General features: G+C 28.4%; 1 protein-coding gene across 3 annotated transcripts in view; it reads left to right on the top strand.

The window, feature by feature from the left end:
* chas (chascon) overlaps positions 1–18156 on the top strand; it is a 765027-nt gene extending 746871 nt beyond the window's left edge. For all 3 annotated transcript variants that reach the window (XM_075364192.1, XM_075364193.1, XM_075364191.1), the window contains 2 exons: positions 8948–9122; positions 15032–18156. In XM_075364192.1, the coding sequence (XP_075220307.1) occupies positions 8948–9122; positions 15032–16186 (1330 nt within the window). In that variant the 3' untranslated portion in view covers positions 16187–18156. The remainder of the gene's footprint in view (positions 1–8947; positions 9123–15031) is intronic.
* Positions 18157–19375: the final 1219 nt, after the last annotated feature.

Raw genomic sequence — 19375 nt, 5'->3', positions numbered from 1 at the left:
CTGGGTAATAAATAAAATTTGGTATCCAGACGACAATTGGCTCTTCTTAGATATTTTCATAAAATATTTAGCGATCAAGAATTATTAAAGCAAATAAAATTTGAAGCATTTTCATAGAATATAATTTTTTGGAACTTTTTACTGAGGGTTCCCTTCTGGGTAATAAATTAAAATTTGGTATCCAGATGACAATTGGCTCTTCTTAGATTTTTTTTTTTAATTTTGAAATGTAGAAGATATGGACCTAAGTTTACAACAAATTTAAAGGATCACCATAGCTGGAATGAGATTTTTTCTTTTTTCAATAATTAACTATAAAGTTCAGATTATCAAAATTTAGATTTACTTAAAAATTGTTTGGTTATGTGCATAAACATCTATGAATTCAAACTTTTATTTATGCTTACGTAATAAAATCAGTTAGTATTGATAAAAAAATGTTAAGTATGATCTGGTAATCAAATCTAAGAACTTAATTTCTGTTTTCAGGAAATTAGAAAACTTAATGAATAATATATTTATCTGTCAGGTACATACAATTCTTATTATAATAAGACTAGTTTTGTTGAAGGTATTATTATTTACCTGTGCATAAACATGATTACAATAGTGGTTGAAATTACAAACTTGACTTACATAAACTTAAACGATTTACATGACTGAAATCTTAGAAATGAGTAGCTATTTTTTTATTTTATCTGTATAAACCAACCTTAATATATGCAGTACAAAGTATGGACAATTTCTCTTCATCAATCTTTGCTCAGTGGTGTTGATACAAATATCTTTTAAACTTTTTTTTTAATAAACTCCTATTTATATAATAAATTATAAATTTACTGCATGTATAAAAAGATGTAACTATATGTAAAAACTTTTAAAAATATTATTTTCATTTTTCTTAATTTTTTAGCATTCGTGTTACTCATAATATGAATAAAAATCTATTGCTAAATATGTGATACTGAAAGTTAAATGTATGTAGTTCCTCTTACAAATGTATGATGTGTATACATGTGTATATATATAACATACATAGTAATATAAAATAGTATATTAATATAATATTAATATTGATAGTATAAATATGTATATTTACTGTAAATATATTGTATAATGTCATAGTTTATCAATAGAAAGAGGTTATTAGGTCTCTCCATTATACTTTCAGTCCCTTTTTATACCTATAAAGCATTCAAAATGTGTATCAAAAGGACCTAATCCAGGTTGATTTATCTGAGTATTGATTTTCACTAACACAGTATTATTATAGTAGATTAAGGTGTCACTTGTAGGGTTAAATATCTCTTACAATTTGGAGAACCTGAAACTAATATATATTTTAATCATTAAAAAATAAATAATAGAAAACTACTCAAATCCTGGCTTCTCTGATTAAATCTATGAGATACTTGTTATTTTCAGATATGCTGGTTTTTTTTTACCTTGAATTTTATGTCCTTATTTACTCTACTACATATATAATTTATAGTCTACAACCCTGCAGACATTAAATTCATTCTCATTCTAGAATATTAAGAAGTTATACTTCAGAGATCCAAACCTTCAATGTTGAGTAAAGAAAAATGATTGATGTTCATTATTGAAATAGAGAAAATGTTTATTAAGTAGCATAGTTAAATGTTTATAACGTCTATCTTGTTCAACGTATTTATGGATTTCAATAATAATAATGAGTGGTGTCAGAAAAATGGTAAAGACAAAATGAAATTATGTAAAATATTTGTGTCGAATATAAGATTTTACAAAATCTTATTTGAATTACAGAAAGAAAAAAGTGTTTTTCAGATATTTCTGAAAAATGGTAATAAGATGAATGAAGAAGATTGAAATTTCAGACCTTTGTTTAATTAGAATCAGGTTTACAGGTCATGAGTTAAAGCAACCAGGATTAGTTGATTTAGATGTAGGAAGTATGGAAGGTAAAAACTGTACGGGAAGTCAAGATTAGATTGTAGAAAAATAGATAATAATTAAATGTAGGAAATATTTTGAGGTTAAAAAATTAGGATAGGGGATATATAAGAATTAACAAGTGCATCCAGCCAGTAAATTGAAGGTGATAACAAAACCAAAAAAAAAGAAATTCAGCTGTATTTCTTTTCCTGTAGTACATTTCATGTTACATAGTATCAAATCTATCAGTCCAAAGAGGAAGATGCCCACAATCTTTTTAAAAGATTTTTTTTTGTTGTAATTTAAAGCTTTGCTGACTGATAACTCAGCAAAGGTTTTATTTTTGATTTAACTGCTGGCTTATTATTCCCCTTCTTTGTTGAAATAGTGTGTTACAATGATCAAGTGACTATAGAAAAATTTAAATGAGGATTTCAATAATATTGTTAATGCAGAGAGATTTCAGTGAACATTTATTCATATGGTATGAGGAAGATTTTGAAATATTTATGCTTATTGAAAAAAGGTGGAGGTTTCTGGTTTAAAATAAAAAAATGAATGTAATTCAAATGTTATCAGAATTAACCAATATAACAAATAAATATGTTAATATAAACAAATGAATAGCATAGATCAAGTTTATTTTACCAACTTATTATGAATAGAGAAACATATATTTTATCTATTTCAAGTTGACTAATGTAATACAATAAAATTTTTATTTTTTAATTTTATATAATTCTAAAATCAAAATTATTACAAATATTCATATTTAACTGTTTTCATTATTGCAGGATGATGATACTCATAACATTCAGTATAGACACCAATTTATTACAATTTTAACATAGTTTATTTAACAATTTTATTATTACTATATAAAGGTACATTATATATATATATATATATATATATATATATGTAATGAGATATTAAGTAGTTTAATCATCAGTCAATATTGTGGTTGAATTTAATGAAACATATTGCAAAACATTTGACTCCAATTTTTCTTACAAGGAAGAGAAAGTTGCATTAAACACATCGGAATTGTTAGCTTAGTTCTATCAAGGACAATACTTATATAAATGGCAGGAAAAAGATAATTATATATATATATATATATATATATACACACTAGACATAGATGGAGAGAGAGAAGCATCTGCATGTATTTAAAATTAAGTTAAAATTAAGTTAAAATACTGTTTATTTCATTAGATAAGTCTGTAGTCTTGGCTTAATTTTTTTCTTTTAGTATTTTTAACACTCTGTTCTTGGTTTATTAATATAACAAAGTAAATATGTGAGATAGTAAATACTATGCCAGATCTATACTGTAATTTAGCAATTACAAACCTGTTAAACAACCTTCACTATGATATTCTATTTCATTTTAATTTTATTTTATTCTTATTTTCATTCGTGATAATAAAATAAAACTGTACTATAATTTGTGTGCTTATACATATATGTTGAAGAAAAACAAGGAATATATATATATTTTTATTTATTTTTTTTTTAAACAGGATTATGTATTATTGGTATTACTTTTATAATTCAAGTTATAAAGATACATGAACACAACTCTGCTTTGCAATTATGTAAATTGTACATCTTTGTCAAACAGATTTGTTGAGTATGTACAGAATTGAATATAATCTGGTAAACAAGATAAAACAGAAAGTTTTTTTTTTGATATAACCAACTTGTAGACTATTAGGTCAGTACCAGCTAGTAGAGACATGTTTTGTGAAACAATGGTTATAAACATTATCGCAAAACTGTTAATAAATTAAATACGCACACATGTTAATTATTATGCGTTAATTGTTCTGCATAGAAATTAACAGAATGGTTTACTTGATTTAATTTTTCGTACATGTCTGTAAATTATAATTTCTTCTCATTGACATTTTGTTTACTTTTTTTGGTTTTAATAAGTACACTAATATTTAGTAAAAGTAATTAAAAAACAACAATAGATAAAAAAGTTAATAAACATATTGCAATTAATAAATGCATAAGGTAATCTACGCAATGTTAATTATTTACAAGTTTTAGATTAATGGGATTATATTTGTAGTGAAGTAGTTTTATTTTTTTAATCACAGATTTCGCAAAACAAGAAAAAGTGATAACTATTCATTTTTGCAATCCACATACTTTGTAGATCAAAAAGATAAAGGAGAACTGAGTGTTTTAGGTTAATAAGGGCTTGCACACTACTTGTGTATAACATATGTACAAGTGTTTATGATATAAATTGTTAAACTTTCTCTGTTACATTAGTCTGATTAATTTCATTATTCACTGAACCAGATCTTAAGTCAGTAAACAGGAAAACTTTTTAATTTATGATAACCAGACAAGTTTGTTTAAAACCAGTAGTTTATTTATTATTCTTTTTGCTGTCTTGAACTGCATTCTTAATACATACATAAAAAGTTAAGTAAAGAAATAAATCACTGATATTTTATGTTTTAAAAGGTATGATTTGAATTTTCACATAAAATTCTGTGTTCAATGTCAATAAATGACATTTTGCATGTAAATATTTTTGTATTATACATTTAAAAAAAGAGCTGAGACTTTACTTATTTGTAATATTACACAGATATGTATGTTTAATTTAACCTTCCAGAATCAATTGAGAAGCTTATGTTTGACATATTTTTAAATATGTCATCAAAATAAATATTTTAAATGAAATTCAAATTGTTATCAATACAGGTATATATAAAAATATTTCTAGTAATAAAAAGGAAAAATGAAATAAAAATTCTTTCATTATAAAGACAAGAACCAGTTCTTTTTAAGTAGTTAAGTAGTATTTTAACTTATTATCTTTAATTATTAGTTAAAATTGTTGAAGAAGTAAATCATCTGTATTCTATTTTGTTCCTTTATTTCACTATGAAAAGTATTAATACGGGTAAATTAATCCATGGTTTGGTTTGAGCATCACCAGTTCTGTTAACTGTGTTACAAGTATAGACCATAAGTAGCATTGAAGAGGCTGCTAAATCAAAGTTTTATTTCATAGTATGTATATACTTTCACTTGTAATTATTGTCTAATCATTAGTAGACTGCATTAACTGGATTGATAATTACCTTTTTTTAAAACTGTGATTTAGGAAAGACAGAACTATGCTAATTTTCCCTAATTAAAGACAGTCACTCTGTGGGTCATTGTCTTCTTCCTCTACTTTCCCCATTTCATTATTATTCTCTATTCTTCTTAGCTGAAAGGAGTATTTTGACAGCTCCACCTGTAGTATCATGCTAAAAAGGCAGGACAGTGGCTTGTATATAGGGTTCAATAGGGTGGAAACTTATCAGTGAGACTTCTAGTGATGTTTTTCCTGTACAGAAGTTACACAAAAGCCAGATTAGTGGGTTGTGGTATTAACTAAAATCAGGTCTCTTACGTCTAAAATTTAAAATTAGTGTATTCAAAGCAAATACATCTTAATATGTTTAATATACAGTAAATACAACCTGCTGCTCTACCTTCCATGCAGAAGATTCTGGATTCAAGTTTTGTAAGACATGGTATTTTTTACAAGTGACAGAAATTCACCTTTTAGAGAAAAAAAGTGGTAATTATAACTGGGTATTAGCCTAGCATGAATAAATAGAATAAAATATTATGTAGAAAATACTTTCATATATAATCAAAATATGTCATATAGATCTCATCAGAAATGGGAGAAATGTGCTATTGTTTTATGGATAAAAAAGGAATATCTGCCTGGAAGAGTCAAAGAGAAAAAGCCTTATTCAGAGTAGCATTATATATTATACAGTTAATAAATAAAAAGATAGGTTTTATTCTCTACATTAATAAGTAAAAATGATTATATGAAAACTGTAAGAGGTGCATCTGTGTGAATATTACAAATAAAACAAAAAAATTCAGTACAGAACTTTAAAAGCACATAAAAATTTATTTTGATAACTACAGATTCTGTTGTCTCTTTCATAGCAAAACCATCAAGTTTTGACTAAAGTAGTTCATTAGTTATGAATTCAGCCACCAGGGATGTCACTGTTGTTAAAAATGGATGCATTTACTGGTACAGAACATGCTTGCTGTGTGTTTTGGTTTCACGAATTGCAGTCAGCATCTGCAGTTCAACGTAATTTTTGTAAAAAGTTCGGTAGGGAGCCTTATAGTAGGCATACAATTTATTCTTGGCACAAAATCTTCATGGAGACAGGATGTTCTGTTAACATACATACCAGGACGGGGTCACATGTCCCAGAAGCTGCTGTGGAATAACATCGCAGCTTTACGCGTAGTAGAAGAAATCAACTCAACTCAACATGCATCACATGAGACTGGCAATCCACAAACAACTTTGGCACATATTACATAAATGATTTCACTAGAAGCCATACGAACTAACCATGTTTCAACACAACAGATTATGACAAAGTTGCTCAACTGCAGTTCTGTGTGGAAATGATAGATAGAATTACATCGTCTAAAAACGTATCATGATACATTTTTAGACATTTTAATTTTTAGTGATGTGTCAAAGTTTCATATCCTTGGTAAGGTGAACACCCATAAGTGCCTAATATGGGGTAACAAAAATTCTCATGAAACTATGCAGAACATTCGTGATAGCCCTAAGGTCAATGTATTTTGTGTCCTAAGCAAACAGATTGTATGGTCTGTTATTACAGGAAGCAACCATAAATGGTATTGTTTAACAGGACATGCTTCAAAATTCCTCAGTTAGACAAAGATCAACACCATTACTATCACCAAGATGGGGCACCACTTCACTACCGCCAAGATTTTCGAGATTATCTTTATACTCCAGTCCCAGGTTTCGTGGATTGGTTGAGGGTTTAATTGCATGGCCACCTCGTTAGACTTTTTCTTGTGGGGTTTCATTAAAAATTGGATTTATCCACATCTTTGTATACTGATCTTTTTGAGCTAAGACGCCGCAGGTGCAGAGCTAATGCCCGACTTGTTGGCTACGGTCTGAATGAAATCGACTAATGCAGTTAATCAACTAATCTACAAATGCAGTTAACATTTACAAATTTAAACTGGTAAGCAAAAAGCTGGTTTTGCTTTTTTCCTCGGTGACATTGAAAATGGATTTTGTCTGCTATGTTTTGTAGATTTTCATCAAAGTAATAAAACTATAACCTTAGAAAAAAGGTATTTTAAAAGTAATGTAAACCAGTATATAGTAAATATTATATTGTGATTGATTAATAATACATTATGTAGATAACTGCAGGAATGGATAGGTGTGTACTCAATAAAAAAAGGGGACTGCCCCAGCATTTTTTTGGGTGGGTCAAGGAAAACCGTGGTGGAACTTTAAATCAGAACATCACAAAATACACTACTAAATAAAAAATAGAAGTGGTTCAAATCCATATTAATATTTTAATTTATAAGTGCTTAAATCAAAATCTTCATTTCAGCTGTTATTGATCCAGTGCAGGATGAAGGACTCTTCAGCACATATCCAACTAATACAGTCTTGTGCGGTCTGCCAATTCAGTCCAGTGTACTTGATAACAGAATCAATGCAACAAGCCTTTGGTTTTTTCATGGGCATTTAACATATACTGGTATCCATTCAAGTGCTAATTTAGTTTAGTCAATCTGCAATCAGTTCTTGCTACATGGCATGCCTGCTGTCATTTTATTCTTTAACTTTCATGATATGAACTTTTGTTTGTTCCCTGATCCATTTACAGGTCTTCCTAATCCGTCTGGTTATTCCAAGCATACATAGTTCCATATTTCTTTGTATTGATCACAGCTTCTGTAATGATTGAACAGTTTGTCAAAGTCTCGTTTCCATAGGTAAAGACTGGCAGAAAGCATTGATCAACACTTTCTTTTTAAATTAAAACACTTTCTTGAAAATGCTGTAAGTCTCCTGAATACATTTATCTCTAGTTTATGTTTGTTGATGCAGATGTTAGCTTTTGATTCTTCATATATTGATTATACAACTTTTAAGTTGTATAAAGTTGTATTTATAAGTTGTAGCAAGTTTATAAACTGTAAATAAGTAGACTGTATTTACTAACCCTCTTTATGTAATAATTTAGTATGACTTTCATTGTTATCGAATCAAATGCCTTTTCATAGTCTATAAAAGCCATACATAGGGGTGTAGTATACTCATTTTGTCTCTGACTTGCCAAGCAACCTGAATGTGATCCATTGTGCTAAAACCGGTTCTGAAGCTTGCCTGCTCCTTTAGTTGGGATTTATTCATGTTGTTAGCAATCTTTTTTCTACTGTCTTGGTGAAAACCTTGTAGATAACTGAGACTGTTTATTGGGTTATAATTCTTCTGGTCTTCCTAAGTTCCTTTCTTAAATAGAAGAATCTATTTATTTGGAATCTATTGGTTTTTTTGAGGCACCTTGAGTACAGTTTTGCAAGTGCTGTGGGCAGTTTTTTCCACCAGCTTTCAGCAGTAATATTATCTGTTCCTTAAACTTTACCATTTGCATCTTCCAAATCATGCAGCTGAGAGAACCAATTCAATAGAGTAAGCTGAAAACGACTCTTATTTTAAGTTTTCATTTTTCTATTCTGCCTATCACCTATACAGATTTTGTAACTATAAAAAGGTCATAATGAAAATTAAGGGGTATGTAAAAAGTATGAAGGATTAAATTAAGGATTTTAAAATTATGTGAGCAAATAAAAATATTTTAAATAAATGACATAAAAAAATTATTTAACAAACTTCAGATGATAAAGAAAATCAAGTTTTTTTTAGTGTTATTTGTTGAATTTTTTTCTAAAAGAAATTTTTTTGTTGATTGGATCAGTATTTATTTAAAAAAAATATATATATATAAAAACATAATATGGCTCTTTCATGTATTATAAAGTATATTAAGTTAGATGAAAACAGATATGTTGTCTGGTGTGATAGATGTGGACATAGTTTTATATAATATGATATTTTTATGTATAGGAAAATGTTAGTGGATAGGAATAATCATTTAATTTTTTTTTTTTTGTATAGGAATCATGTAACAAGTTCAAGCACACTGGGGCGTCTAAGTAAATCTACTAGTCGTCTGACATCAGAAAGAACTGCACCACATACCATAAATCATGTAATTGATTATACTGATCGAGGTGGAATACAAACTTTACCTAGAAAGCTTCGTGATGGTGAACAGCGATTTAAAAAACCGGTAATTGAGTGTTCATTTTTATAAATCTTAACTGATTTAATCTAAAGTCAGGCCTAAATCTTAGTCAGATTCAGGCCTGAGAAAGCAAGATATTTTCTTGAATTCCTCACAGATACAAATTATGATTACACTGTTTTTCCTTTTCGATAATTTCTGTTTCTTTAAATGTTTAGTACCTTGAAACAATTTCTTTATAAATTGAAGTTATTTCCTAAATTTACACCTAAACACACATTTCAAACTAACAGATAATTGTGTTTTTGTGTTCCATTATATACATTACATCTTTTTTTGAATTAAAACAGGCAATTCTGTTAAAATAAATCAGTGACTGCAAATTTTGAGCTTAAATTTCATGATTAAATTTTATGACTACATTGAGAGAAAATAAGTAACTAATAATTAAACAGCAGTTGTTATAGCTTCAAAATCACATTACAACTATAATTAAATTATAATTCATGGCATCATTGTGAGTAGTACAGAATTTATAATAGCAAATAATACTGTAAATGGCTAACCACAAACTTCAGATACTATTTTTTTATAACCATGCAGTAATATACAATCCAAATTGTACTGAATATTTTTCAATAGTGTTAAAAAATAAAATTAAATACTGTAAATTTTTAATCATATTATTAATTATTGTAGATAAATTAATATCTGTGAAAAATGATTAAAAATAATTTCTCAATGTAGTCATAAAATTTAATCATGAAATTTAAGCTCAAAATTTGCAGTCACTGTGATGTATTTTAACAGAATTAGTATAATCAAACCTTTTAAAATATAATTTAGGAACTTTGAACAGTACCAAGGAATGACAATGGTAGATGGATGTAATGTTAAACATTTCTCTGATTGCTAGTACCCTATTATTATGTTTCATATTCAATTTTCAGTTGTTTATTGATTTCAGTATATAAATGTGGTTTGCTGATACCTTATTTCAACAAAGAAAAAAATATAACTTGATTTGATTTTTTTTTTAGAACAATTCCTTCTAATAATATTTTAGTGGATCGTATATAAAAATGGAAAGCCCATATTGCTGCTTTGTGTAAATATTTGCAGCAGTCTTTGCTCAGTCAAATTGATTAGGGATTTAATACGTGGGATTTAATGTGTATTTTTTCCTCAAGGTGCATGGTATAATATTTTGACAAAGCTCTTGTGACATTAATATTTGACCTTTCTATCTCAGAAGAGAGCTGTATGGTATTGTCATTTAATTTAACCTAAATCTTCTATTTCATATATAATATATTCAGATATATATCACACGCACATGTGCATGCGTGCTTTTGTGTGTGTGTGTGTGTGTGTGTGTGTGTGTGTGTGTGTGTATGTGTGTGTGTGTGTGTGTGTGTGTGTGTGTGTGTGTGTGTGTGTGTGTGTGTGTGTGTGTGTGTGTGTGTGTGTGTGTGTGTGTGTGTGTGTGTGATGAGTAGTTAACTAACTATAATCTTCTCATAACATAATTTTATTTGAAAATGTGCTTATCAATTGAAAATTAAAGTATTGAACAAGTTTCTTATGGAAATTAAATTGAAGGAAACTATAATAAAAATCACATTACACATTAGTGATTATTAAGCTGGCCAAGTATTCCATGACTTTTCTGTCTACTAATAATAAAATTTAAGAGCCAAAAAACAAAACAGATTATAACAAAATTCTTTCCAAAGATTATTCACATATAGATTAAACTTACCAAATTTGCTTAAGTAAAGTTTTCTCTAAATCTAACACCCCTTTCAGTTAAAGGCTAAAATAAAAAAAATAAAATTTTCAAAAACTTCAAAACACTGTAATTCAGATTGTAGCGTATAGTTTATTACAATAGATAGTGTTTTCTTTATTTTTTTATAGTGCTACTAACTATTATAAAAATGTAGTGGTAGACAGGTTGTTCATAAAATAGTTTCCTTTTGTAATATTGAATGAAAAAGTAAAATACTATAAATATTATTTATATTAAAACAGTGGAGAAAATTCATTTTAACCTTTCTATGAAGACTTGAAATTACTTAAACTATTGATATGTCTCTTGTCTTATATTGTTACTTGATGAATTAAAATATTTTTACCTTGTTTGCCATTTTATTGTTTTTTACATGTATTTGAATGTCATAGCACATGCCTCTACATTTTAAACATATGGGGAACATAGCTTATCAAGAGCACAAGTTATCATTGGCACAAATCATTGTTGGAAGGCCGAGAACACATTGAAGATCAACCTCGCTCAGGGAGACCTTAAACTTCAAAATCTGATGAAAACGTTAAGCATATGAGGGTTCTTGTGAGATAAGACCGTTGTTTAACAATAAGGATAATGAGTGAACAGTTAAATTTAAACACTTTCACCATACATCAAATTTTGACAGATGATTTGGACATGCAAAAGGTTTATGCGAAATTGGTGCCGAAAAACCTCATAACGGAACAGAAGGACAATCAAAGAAACGTGTGCGTTGATCTTCTTGAGAGGATTGACAATTACGTGGCAAAGCGAAGAGTGGCACAGTGTCATCTCCTCGACCAAAAAAATGTTGAATGAGCAAATCAAAGATCAAAACCATACTGATTTGCTTTTTTACAGTTGGGGTATCGTGTATAAAGAATTTGTTCCTCCAGAACAAACTGTCAACCAAGTGTTTTACAAACGTGTCCTTGAAAGGCTCAGGAAGAGAGTGATTCGCGTGAGACCAGAAATTGCAGACAAGTGGATGCTTCATCATGACAATGCCTCCGTGTCACACGGCCATTTCCATCAGGAAATTTTTGACTTCAAAACGCATTCCTAAGGTTCCTCAACCCCCCCTCCACTATTCATCTGATTTGAGTCCTTGACTTTTTCCTTTTCCCAAAATTGAAACATGTCTTAAAAGGACGTCATTTTGGAACTCTGGAGAAAATTCAAAAGACTATGATGACCGACCAGTTAAAAGCCCTACCAGTTGAAACCTTCCAGCGCTGCTACTAGGAGTAAGAATGACTCCGCCGGTGTATAGCTGCCCTTGAAAAAAATATGTGTATATATATGTATATGTGTAAAAATATGTGTATATATATGTATATGTGTAAAAATATATGTGTATATATATGTGTATATGTGTATATATATGTGTATATGTATATATGTGTATATGTATATATGTGTATATGTGTATATGATGTATATGTGTATATGTATATGTGTGTATATATATATAGTCTATTGACAGTTTTTATCAATATTGCTTTCTCCATATAGGATTGCCTTACTGTTCCTTTCATATTTTCTTTTTGTTCTTACTTAAGTTGATACTACAGTAATTCAATTTTTGTGATGTAAAGTGAAAAATATAAAAGATTATATTTTTCACTTTTCCTTATTATGTTAACTTTTTTTAAAACTATAATTAAAATTGCACATTGGGTAACTAATATTAGTAACTTTGATTTAATATTAGTAACTAGTTGCCTTATAAAGTCACACTGCAATAGTTGCTATTATAGTTACTGTATCTTGTAAGCCAATTAAATACTGATGTCAAATCATTTTTTAGTACTAAGATGCAAGAATATGGTCCACAGCCACAGACAGTTATATATGATAATGTAGAGAGTTGTACATAAATGTGTGGCAGTTGTATATTATAATGTTATTAGAAACGTATGTTCATTTCAGTGTTTATATTGATAAAAAGTGTTTAATTTTAATTTTAAGGGTTTAATTTTTTTATTAAGTGTTTAATTTACAGCTGTGTTCTTCATCGCACACCAATAATATCTTTAAGATAAATGATAACAATGAATATTTAATGTTAAAATAACATATGTCAGACTTTTTAGCATTACAATTACATTTGTAGCATTAAAACTAGAAAGATATTGATGGCTGATGACATAATTCTGTAACCACTTCCCTTTCTGTAAATCAATATCAACCTTTAAATTTGTAAATGTTGTACAGTATTTATTTATAAATACTTGTTTCTGACATGTTATATTATAAAAAAGTCTGTAATTTATTTATTTACATTTTTGTATTTTGATTACCCTTTATCATTTTTGTTGAAATTTTGTGCATAATTGTTTAGTCATTTTTTTGTAGTTACTGATCTTTTTATTTGATTGAGTAATGTGTAAATTGTTTCTTTTAAAGAGAAATATTGATAGAGTAAGAATATAAAGATGCTCCTTACTGTTAGCATCTGTGAAAAGTTTTATTACTTTGAATTTTAATATCAGTGATAAAGTTATAAAACTTTACTTGAGCATTAAAGTTACAATGAAGATAAAATAGGTACAACTGCTAATTAAGTAGTATTAAAATGTAACTTTCATCTTAAATAAAGTAGCACTATTATTTATTAAGACACAGTGTTTGATTTTTAACAGTTTAGTGATACTGGATTAAAAAATTACTGTAATTATATATTAGGCTTTAAAATGAAGCGCTATTGCTTTTAAGAGACCCCTTAAAAAACCTTTTAATGAAGTAATCAATAAAATATAAATGTGTAGCGCTATAATTGGTAATAATTATGTAAATACAGGGTGTAGCTATTAACGAGACTAATGCTGTAAAATATTTTAAATTTATATGTATTTAGTTATTATTCACTTCAATATACATCCCCTCCTCTGTCCCTACAATGCTCTATGCAAATTTTCCATTTTGCTGGAAATCTTCTGTGAGCTCTTTCATGATGCATGCTGCTTTTTCTTTCACAGCATCAGTGGTCTGAAATTTTGTTCCTTTAAATGCAAATCTGATCTTGGGGAACAGATAAGTCAAATGGTACCAGGTCAGGCGAATAAGGCAGATTGTCTGAAACTGGGATGTTATACTTGGCTAGAAATGTCTTGACAGACAATTGTCCTTGATGAAGAATGACTTGTTTTTCCACAATTCGAGTTGTTTTTTCTTATGTTTTTTCATGGAAAAAAACCATTTTTCCATGAAAAAAAATAGGTAAAAAAAATAGGTAAATAGGTAAAATACTAATATAGGTAAAAAATAGGTAAAATAGGTTTTTTTTTACCTTAAGGTAGTAATGTTGATTAGTAGTTTTACCTTCAGGAACCCAGTGAAGGTACACAATCCCATGAATATCAAAAAAAAAAAAAAGCAAGACCCAGGCAAACATCATCTTCAGGGTCTTCTGAACCACTCAAAAGTTGTGCACATGATAAAAATTCATTGCCATGTACTTTTTTTAATAAAAGATAAGTTTCAGTAGCGGTTTTTCCAAGTTTCAAATGAAATTTCACAACAATTCTTTGCTCTAATAAAACACTTTTTTCGGCAAAACAAATGTTATCCAAATGAAGGCCACAGCCAGACTAATATGTATACAGAAACTGAGTGGCAACAATTGAAAGAAAAAGGCTTCACGGTACACAGCTCTTTGGTTGTTTAAATTTGGCACATGTGCAGTTCTTCTGTAGCAGCATTAGTCTCATTATTTAATAGTCACACCTCATATGGTACATCATTAATGGGGGTATTTTCTTGTTATTCTAGTTCATCTTTTTGTTCTGATATGTGTAAGCAATTTTTTTATATATTATTAGACAAAGTAAGCATCAGTTTGTGCAAAAGTTATATGAATAATACATAGGAATTTCACTAAGTGATTTATATTTTTTCAGATTATTATTAAACATGCGTAAGTTTTAATAAGAAGCAACACACAGTAATATCAGTACTGGGTAGAGTTTTATTGTACACTGTTGGCATTTCTTAGTGGCTAATATCCACAGAGATATGTGCAAAAGAAAATCAGTAACAATATATATGTACCCATTCTTATAACAACTTGAAAAAAAGTTGTTACATCAGTTTTTGTTTATCTAGACAGTATGTTTAATATTTTATTAGCCTTTGGGTAATTATTTTTATGTTTTAATAGGTAAATGTGCAGCCATCATCAATGTCACCTCAACAGGTATGGGAAAGTCAACGCTACACTAAATATAACAGTACTAATCATGCTAATGGCAGTAACCTTAATACAAATGGCCACAGCAATTCTAGCAGTATGATAAATGTATCGATTGTGAATAAATCAACTCCACCATCATCATCATTGGGTATGAATCGTTCATCTACATCATCTGCATCACCAACAACTGGACCAGCAAAACCAGCACGTACATATCGTTCTTCATTACTTAGAAGTAAAAGTTTTAATGTACATGCTGGGGATGATTCACTTAGAGATTTTAATTCTGTATATAAATCAAACCCACAGTTACATCGATTAGATGAAGATCCAGCACCACTAAAGAGTCCTGGAATTGTTACAAGTATAAGTCGTAGTACAAAAGATATAAATGAAGCTGTGGAAGATTCAGATAAAGATGATTTACGTAAAACAATGGGTGGTTATGATACAAACAGATTTTCAAAAAGTACAAGTCATTTGAATGGTTATACAAATAGTAGAATTTCGACACATGAAACAAAAAAAAAGTTATTTATGAGAGGTTTAATGGATCGGGCACCAGAATTATACAAAACACTTCATGGAAATGATACTGATGACAGTCGTAAAAGTTCACCAATTCATGATGAATTAAATGGTAAGGTATTTGCTAGTACACCTGTAAGAAATGGTCACAGAGTTGTTGAATACAGCAGTTCATTCAGATCTAGTAACACGAGTTCACCACTTATTAATGGAGATAGAGTATCATCCCCGACATACACCACAAGTATTACGCATACACCATCTTTCCGTAAAAATAACGGTGAAATAACAAACAGAAGTGTTGTAAGAAGAGGAAGCAATGATGATTATTCAGAAACTGTTCGGATTACATCAAAATCAGATGATCCATTAAGACCAAGTGTTACTAATACAGTTCAAAGTTTTTCTAAAAAAACAATTCCGACTAAAGGTGGTAGAGCGATGGAAACTATAGAATCTAAAGAAACTAAAACCATAACTAAAAGTAGTCGATATCGTGGAACCGAACCTGATCTTAAATATTTAGAAAATAATAATAAATATTCTAACAGAAATGGTGGAGTTATTATTGAAGTAAGAAACAACAATAAATAATTTTTTTTTAACATTACATTCTTATTTATAATGTATCACATCTGTATATAAAAATGCATTTATATTATAACTGATTTTTAAGAACCTAATATATAAAAATCTTTAATGTACTGTACATAGTTATTACTATTTAATAAAGTAACAGTTATAATTGTCATTTAATATTTTGTTATTTTATATATTAGTCTAATAAAATAATAAAGAATATATATAACAACTTAATAAACTCATTACATTTTTATGTTTATGCGTACGTGCAAGAAATAAGAGTATTAATTTTTTCATGTTACACTTCAGTACTAGACCAAAGTATTTCATTTTAATTAACATAGTATGTAGGAAAGTATGATAATAATATTAACAAGAATAATCTTGTACAATGAATCAAACCGCTACTGTAAAATTACTGTCTATTTACTGGAAAAACAGGAATTTCCATTTATTTGATTTCTATAAAAAAATTGAAAGAATATGTTTAACATTTTGAAAACAACTACATCCATTCTGCTTTGAACAAGATGTAACCTGTACTTAAGTTATGCTTGAGCTCTCATTTTAACTTAATGGTATACAACTGAATGATTTCATTATTTTTGCTTGTTGGAGGTAAAGCACAAAAAGCACATATGAATTTTCCATTTTATTGTTACCAGGGATACTAACAATTTTTAATTATTATCCTAAGTCTAATAATTTTGACTTAAGTATGTTAAATTGAACTTAGGCTATAATATTTTTCTGATAGCAATAATTATTTATTTTTTATTATTATTGAACTTTACAGTGGTTTTTCATCTGGTAAGAGTATTTTTCATTTTGATTTCTTTTATTTTCATTCATTATTTTAAATTATTTTACATTATAAAAATTTTAACAATAGATTAAATTACATTCAGTTTTGTACATATTTTTTCAGATTACTTTTAAATTGTACAAAGAATGTAAAAAAGTAGTGCAAGCAGTCTGATGTTTTAAAAATGTTGGATATGGCATTTGAAATGTTAACTGCTTAAATATCCTGACATAATATAAAAATGTTTCCTATACTTTTTGTAACAGAGTATAATTCATTTAGGAAATACATAACTTATGTGCGTGCATAAACATGTTAATCTATCAAATGTAAATATTTATCTGTAAAACCCTGAATATGTATGTTTTTTTTACTTATAATTAATTTTTATATATTATAAGGGATCTGTGCTGTTGTAAAAATCAGCATTTTATTTCATTTTACTTTTTTTTAAATCTTATATTGTGCCATTTTTTCAGTGTCATATTAAAATGAGGTAACAGATATAGTTCTGGATTAGTCTTAATGTGTTATAATACATTCATATTTTTAAATAACATTTTAATATTTTAAATTTTTTATTGTATTTATCTGTAAGGTGCGAAATAAAATTTTATACAGTTGCACACAGCTTTAATGTATCTACCCTATTACAATTATTTATATTATATTAGATCACACAAAGATGTGAATCATTAAGATGTGAGAATGTACAATTTATTCTTTGAAAAAATATCTTTATTGTACATTTTTTGTTATGAATGATTTATATTTATTATGATATTCACTAATTAATAATTTATTAATAGTGTTTTATAAAAGAATGTTTTTATTTTAAAAAGTAATATGTTAAAACTTAATTATTAAAATAACTAAAGAGCTCAATATTAATTTTAATTAATCAATTATTGTATATTATTAAATTTTATATCGTGTAAAACATTTTAGGAATATTATGATCATATAACAAAAATGATATTATTAACATCTGATGATTCTTTTTTGCCAGTTATATAAATGTGAGCGCCTAAGTCAATAGTATTGTGCTTTTTATTATTCTTTCTTATGTGAAAAAAATGTATGACTGTATAATTTTTAGAAATTATTTACAGTAAGGCAATAGTTTTATATGTTAACATAAAAAAATTATTAAAAAAAATTATTAAAAAATTTATAATTATTTTATATAATTTATCAATTTTTTAACCTTTTTTTTCCGTAGTAACGTTATATCAGTGTCATTCTTTCATTTACAAAAGTATAAGTATTTTTTCATGGTACTCAAAATATTAACAATATAAGTTTCCACTATGAAAAGTGATAGGGGGTGTTTCTACTACTAAATTTCACAAAACGTTTTGCCAGTTTAGGACCTATTGTAACAGTTCAGCAGGTAATAAAAACAATATTTTTTTTACATTCTACTTACAATATAAATAAAAATATACTTACAATATACTTAAAAATAAAAAAAAATATTTTAAGACCAATACCTTTGAGGTCGCCACAGAAACGCCGTGAATGAGAATTGTAACAGACTGCTTTCAGAATTAATGGCATACTATCAAATGTCTCTTTCATGCTTAGAGCATGAGCTACTGGTCAAAAGGATTTTTGTTTGAATTATGCAACAGCATTGCTTTTAAGCTTCTTTTTAATACTGTTAAATAACTGCCAATTAAAATCAATACCCAAATATCAGGTATCAAACATTCTATGAAATAAAGGAACACAGATTTTTCTAGTTTTTATTATTTCTAAAATATAAAATTTTGTATCCTTATTCAATAAATTGCACTGCTTTAAGCACAAAACTAGAAATTCGATTTACTGTTTTGATAAATTGAACTTCTGTACCAAATTAAGTTACATTTTTGAATGAGATGTAGTTAACCATTTGAATTTTCTGGTATGAAGTCATAATCTCTTGAAACTTCTGGGAAGAGGATGTATGGGGGAGGGTATCTAATAGTCATGAAGAGGTTCGGGTCGTCCCTCCCCCTGCTCACGTCAGAACAGACAAGCCAAGCAATTAGAGTCTCTTTATTACTAGAGAAGGCGACAGTGGTTCCTCCAGAGTCCCGGGACCCGACGGAGTTCCAGGTTCCCCACTAAGAAAACTAACCAAATTATACCCAAATTAAGCGCTAACTAACCAAATGTGCGCTGGGCACAGGAAGTTTTCCCACACCCTGGAAGATTACTGTTGGTGGAGGATTGTCAGGCTCAATTTGGATTAGTCCAAGGTGAATCTACAATGCCTTACGAGTAGTTTCATGGGTAGAGACGTGCAGAGCGGGCACCTGGAGGACCGGAAAGATCCCTTTGATGGTCACGACGGCGAACGAAGGGGTGTACCTCAAGGTTCAGTCTTACGCTCCCTCCGCTGGAACATT

Source organism: Lycorma delicatula, chromosome 4, assembly GCF_047948215.1.
Source record: "Lycorma delicatula isolate Av1 chromosome 4, ASM4794821v1, whole genome shotgun sequence".
Lineage (NCBI taxonomy): Eukaryota > Metazoa > Arthropoda > Insecta > Hemiptera > Fulgoridae > Lycorma > Lycorma delicatula.
Note: the sequence above shows the minus strand (reverse complement) of the source record. Positions and strands in the feature narration are given on the sequence as shown.